Source organism: Etheostoma spectabile, chromosome 1 (genome assembly GCF_008692095.1).
Source record: "Etheostoma spectabile isolate EspeVRDwgs_2016 chromosome 1, UIUC_Espe_1.0, whole genome shotgun sequence".
NCBI classification, from domain to species: Eukaryota; Metazoa; Chordata; class Actinopteri; order Perciformes; family Percidae; genus Etheostoma; species Etheostoma spectabile.
This window is the reverse complement of record NC_045733.1, coordinates 23784548-23790861: the sequence shown is the minus strand read 5'-3', so window position 1 is coordinate 23790861 and position 6314 is coordinate 23784548. Positions and strand designations below refer to the sequence as shown.

General features: G+C 39.9%; 1 protein-coding gene across 1 annotated transcript; it reads left to right on the top strand.

Annotated features, from left to right (window-relative positions):
• Positions 1-184: 184 nt before the first annotated feature.
• Positions 185-3310, top strand: LOC116675488 (small EDRK-rich factor 2; the record flags this gene model as incomplete). The annotated part of the gene is given in 3 exon segments (XM_032507269.1): positions 185-466; positions 1862-1970; positions 2794-3310. Coding segments are annotated over 3 exon segments (189 nt in total). The 3' UTR covers positions 2867-3310.
• Positions 3311-6314: the final 3004 nt, after the last annotated feature.

Sequence of the window (6314 nt, the reverse complement as noted above, 5' to 3'; positions counted from 1 at the left end):
TTTTTCTTTGGAGCAGCGTTGCTCACAATGTGCTTACACATACAAAACAACCAAAACAATATGTAAACACTTTTATATACACACCAATATATACATACTCTAAACAGAAATGAATTCATTCTAAATACCAGACTGTCTGGGTAAAAATTTAAAATAAACAATTGTTTATTTTTAATTTTTACCCACGCCTTTCCATTTTTAAAAAGAATGTGGTATTCCTGCTCTACTTCTATTTTGTAATTTTAAATAGACGATTGCCCAGCGCACGCGCAGTGCAATCTGGCAGAGAGACGGAATGTTCTAGTTCTCTCGCACGGAAGTCTCGCGCATATTTGGCAGCCACAGAGGCGCAACGAAAGCAGAAGAAACAGCGACTGGAGAGAGACGAGAAGGGACGAACGGCCCTTTGGCTGAGCTGAACTATTTGGATTTCGGGCGAAAGAAGTGGCGATTACTAAAATGACCAGTGGGTATCGACATATATTTTGACTGTAAGGCATCCGTGTACTTTATTGGATTGCATGTAGTCTGTGCTCGTTGTTTTTAGCCGCTCGTTAGCCTTGGCCAAACCCGACCTGGTCTCCGTCTATTTGCTGAAAAGCACGTAACGTAATTTCACGGAGATCGTGCCAGTATTGTCATGTTGGTTTATAACCAACGCACACCAGTTAATGGGCTGAATTTGTAGTTCTAAATTGAGTAGACGGACCTATGCTACAGCGTGTCAAGTTGCCGTGTGTTAACGTTAAATTATATGCGTTGAACGTCTGTCAACATCGATAGGATCAATGGGTTGTTTATTGTCCAGCTGTTAGTCGGAGCTATGGCCCACTGTAAAGCAATACTTGATAGAGATTATAACACAATATTTGACTATCAACTCGGCTTGCAGCAGACCGAATGTAATGTATTTTCTTAAACGTGGCTCGGCCTTTGTTCCGTATCTTTTATTACCTCACTGGTACGATGGAAGACGCTGTCCTGCTTCTGCGCTGTTGTTCTGGCATGAAGCTGCTCCGAAGCGCCTCTCTGCCACGTCGGCTGCTTTTTGATGCTCGATTTTTGTTATTGGTACCATCATACGCTCGTACTTAACGTGAACGGCTCATCTGCCACTTCAAATTATTACTTGTAGACACTAAAAAATGCCTTAAGTTGTTAATGCTCCCTGATTCTTATGTTGTTTTGTGGTATTTATAAAAGGCTGCGTTCACAGCCTGCAGCTGGCTGGCAGTCAGTGTAACGTTAGGGTTAGTGCGTTTAGGCTGCGGAGACGGGCCCGCAAGGGGGCTGCCGAAAAAAACCGCAGGATTCTGCGGCGAAAAGATTCAACTTTTGGGGAAACGCAACTCGACATCACCTTGCAGCGGTCAATCATGAAATCGGTGATCAGACCGTAGTCCGTTTTGTTGTTCGAGTTCCGTACAGTAAACGTTAAACCTCACTGTCTCTGTCGCTGCCACAAGACATATATATGTATATATATTTTTATTTGTTCTCACTACAGAGTGCAAATCAGATACTTCACAACAGACCTTTTTATTTTTGTAATTGAGAAGAGGACTAGTTGTTCTTATATATCTTCTTCTTATCTTTCCAATAATAAAAATGATCTGACGCTGAACAATAGTTGTGCAATATCAAGTCTAAATGTGTGCTACATTGGGGGTTAATGATACACAATAGGACATCACACACATGGGCCATTTAAGTGACACTTTCCACCACTGCTCAACCCTGCAGCGATTCGCCAGACTGACTGATCTAGCGTCAACGAACCCTAATTGAGGTGTTTTAAGGGTTTAGCTAACGTTACCTGCTTTGTTGTTAATTTAAGTGTTTTCTTTTGTCTGAAATGCAGGAGGAAACCAACGCGAGCTTGCACGCGCGAAGAATGCCAAAAAAAACAATGAACATGGTAAAGGGAAGAGGGGCGATGATGGGCTCTCTGCTGCTGCTCGGAAGCAGAGGTAAGCATTGGTCTGCATGAGATTAAAGAATTGGGATGCACACAAACACATGAGCAGGGGATCATTGCAGCACCATAACCAAAGTGTTTTAGCATGACTTGAATGATAAAAGGGCTCTGTGGACTACTTCACTCCTGGCTAATCAAGTAGTTAGGCTTTTTTTTTTGTATTATAGGAATTCTTGAAATCACAAGCTCGGTTTTGCTTACTGGAGCAATAGTTTTCCCTGCCACTGCTAGCCGAGCTTGACTGCTAATTCCCGCTCTGTCAGCATGGTGTTAGTCCAGCATTGCCAGACCATCCTCCGCAACACTGCGGAGAAAGTTCTGGGCACTCCACACAGCATTCCGGGATAAGAGGAAAAACGTGCTCTAATGTGTTGGCATTTCATTAAATCAAATCACAATCGTCTTGGGTGGCGCTAAGCACCGGACGGAGCAACAGTGCCTCTGCGTAATAGCCTCAAGAAAGAACTTGTTTTGGTGAAACATGTACGTATGAAAGTTTAGTCGTGCTAAAAAGAACTTGGATTGGTATGGCTGTACCCTGCAAAGATCCTTAGGAGCAGTTAGTCCTCAAAAATCGACTGGAGTTTAGAATGCCAACACAAAGAAAGCGGAAGGTGAGGGACACCTGGCGAAACCTCCGGCGGCAGCGGAACAAAAAATAAAAAATAAAGCTATGCAAGCCGGAGAGACCATTGCGGTTAAGATAGCGATGTCATGGGGGACATAAAGGGTGCACTGTTGCGTGCTTTACACAGGTGTGTGCTACAGAAAAGTACAAAGTCTATTTTCTCTTTAAATGTCCCTCTCTCCCCAAGGGATGCTGAGATAATGCAACAGAAGCAAAAAAAGGCGAATGAAGGGGGAAAAGAAGACACCAAGTCCAAGTAAAGAATGAAGTCAAAGACAAATTCAACTGTGCTTCAATAACATCCCACGTTCAGCATTCTTCCTGATATTTATGAGAATGGATCTGTCATTTTTGTCTAGCCTCAAGAATTTAGGATCCTACTTTCTTCCCTATGGCAAATGACATTGCTTGTTGGATTTGTTATTTTTACTTGGTGAAATTATGTCTGAGCAAGAAAATGGTTCCATGTTGGTGCTGCATGCAAAGGAGCATCAGTGGTGTAAGCAGCTGGAGAAAGATGAACAATTCTCGACACGAAACACCTATGTAACAGTTGTGTATTTTTGTACAAAAATGTCCCCTGCTGGTTTCAAATAAAGTGTATCTTTTTAATTCATGCTCGCTTCAGTTATTCTGAAGACAGTTTTTGTAATATTTACACAATCTGTAATTCTGTTTTGGAAGAATTAAAAGGCCAATGTTTACTTTTTAATCATGTTGGTTACATCTCGTAGCATCTTTTTTTTTAATAGCATCACATTAAGATGCAATTTATAGAAACCATGTAATGGCAGATGACAAGGCATCACATCAGTAAATAAACTATTGCTAGCTATTTGTCAGAGTATTTGGATAATTTGACCTCATGCTTTGATTTGGTTTCATTCAGATGAAAATGAAACTTAAAAAAGCATAGCTAATGTAGATTTTAACAAACAAAAGGGGAGTAATTGCTGTGATGTAATATAAAATATGATTTTACTGCGGCCCTTAAATCCAGTAAAACCTCGGCACATAAGTGCGTTTTATAAATAGCACTTGCTAGACAGACAGCTGGGATAAATATTGTTTTATTAATTCACTAATACTGGACCTGCTAGTATAACTGTATAATCAAAAATGTCCTTGATTAATGTGCCGGTTTCTGTTATATTAGGTGCATCATCATCAGCTTTGAACAAAGATGGTTCATGGTGATGCACTCAACAATCTGACAAGAGAAGACAAACCATTTGTTCTAGTTTTATTATGAGCTATTTCTAAGAAAATCTATATAATATCATGAATCTTTATTTAATAGAAATGGTGACTGGTGACTTTCAGCATGGTGAGTTTACAGGATAAACAGTGGATGTATCCGTGCTGCAGGTACTGTACAGTATGCTTCCATCAATATCTCATAGGTTTGCTTCCTAGAAAAGTACATGAGTCTATTATGGGCACAGTACTATGTGGACATAGAAACATCCTGTAGTACAGGTCACGGTGGCAACAAACACATCGAACAGTTTACCAGCCTATCACAGCCTAGTCTTCTGAGAAAACGGGTACAGTGAGAACTCTGTTGTACGGAATACATTTTTTCAAGTTTCGAAGCTTCGTTGCTTTTCAACAGCGAATCTTCAAAGTTTCGCTCACGGAGGGGGAAACCAACATTTCCAACAGCACTTGAATGCAGCTTTTGTAAAAAGGGAGACAATAAAAGGCGAGGAAGCGAGAGATGAAGCGAATGCTTTGCTAATGCAAGTCATAGTCACCTGTTACACACACCCTTGGGCAGTTCGATGCTTGTGTTTTGTTTTTTGTTTTGTTACCTTTGTAGTGTTAACAACTTTGGACAACATAGAAATGGAGACAGACAACACAGTGTTGCATCAGTTAGCCAGCGACTAGGGGACGACAAAGTACCGCAGCGAATTTCAGCTTGCATGCAAGTTTAAAAAAACTAACAGGAATATTCGAATCCCAACATTAAAAGTCGAATACCTAACCATCAAACGAATATTCGGATCCAGCCCTGAGGACCATGTCATCCCAAAAAACAGCCAAATCAGAGTCTGCTGTTGTTCTGCTGCTTATTTCATTTAATTGGCGCCTTGATTGACAACTTTTCTGCCTTCAAGAATTCTGATGTACTTTTTTTGAACTGCTGGTAAACAAGTGTACATAGTCACATTCAAGAGTATTCCCTAAATGGTTGACATCAGTAGTACATAATTGCGCTTATTAGAAGTCCTATTTTCCATAAATAACACAATACAATATTCTGCCCACACAAATTGTGGTTAAGCAAAGAATACATCTGTGTTCTATCTTGGTAGTGTAACACCGCAGTCTGCTAAATTCGCTGCAACAACAAAGTGGGACCGCAGACAGAATAACAGCCTACTGTAGTGGCGGGCTGACCACTAGGTGGAAGCACACACCAAGATATTTTGTATCTGTAGCCTACTCTAACTGGTGAACATTGGGTTTTTCGGAATAGAAAGCAGATGAATTGTGTTTGACTGCTTTGCTTATGGTTTATAATGTCCTCTCTTTGCACAAGACAGTTACAAGAGCACATACAGTTTGGGAGTTATGTGTCAATTTAGGATTTAAAGGTCTTTTGAAAAAGGCTTTTGAGTCATGTTATTCATTCGTTTTGAAATGAAGCAAACAAACACCTTTTCTGCTATTGCAGAACATTTGTATTACGTCTGTCGTCCTCCAACATAAGCACAAAGTGCATTTTGCTGATATTTTTATAGAGTGAGCTACAGCTGGGCCTATTTTTAGTCAATAAACTGTGTGTCTGCTAACTGAAATCCAGTGACTTTGTACCCTCCGTTCTCAGATTACAGGGCGTATAATTAAGTCACCAGTTTAGCTTTTCCCCATCTCAGATAGCAGGGGAAGTAGCTCAAGAGCTGAATAGTGATGAGGAACAAATGCAGAATCAGCAAGTTGCTTAAATTCGAGAAAATTCCAACCTTATCCGCTATCATCCATGATACTCTACTTACAGCTTTGGCTAGATTTTTCTTAAATTCAAGCTTAAGGCCCAACATACTTGACTGTGGGTTCTGGCAAGTTTTCCTAAAACATACCAAGAGAGGAGCTCAGTAATGATGAGCAATGCAGAATGCAAAGAGAAGACGAGTGTCAGCTTGTCTAATTATAATACAAGAAGCTTCGTCTCCTCATGCCTTCTCTGCTGAACTTGTTGAGATAGTGGAGCACTGTGTAAAAATGCATTGTTGTAAGAGAGCTGTTGCTATGGTATTTACAATGTTGAATAGTTCCGTGTCAAAGTACAAATTGGGAAGAAGATGGACAACAATGTACTGTAAAATATGGCCTACAATTACCCACAGGAAGGATGGGTATAGTCATTCAATCAAAGCAAAGTCAAATTTGACTTATACATTTGCATTTCAGAAATCAAGTCAGCTTTCGCTATGTACATGTGCAAATAAAAGCTGTCAATGTTCATCCAAAATGACCTTCAAAAGTAAAAAAAAACACAAGAAAATTACAACGGGTCAAAGAAAACCTCTGGGACTGATGGGAGATAATCAATGCTAATCAATGGTTTAGACGAGTCCCATCCCTACTTAAAAAGGTTGAATATCATCACATTTTACACATTACTTTACTTTATTTGTATTATTATCTCATGTATATTGTATGTATGTATATTTTTCCTAGTATTTCATTTATATTTAT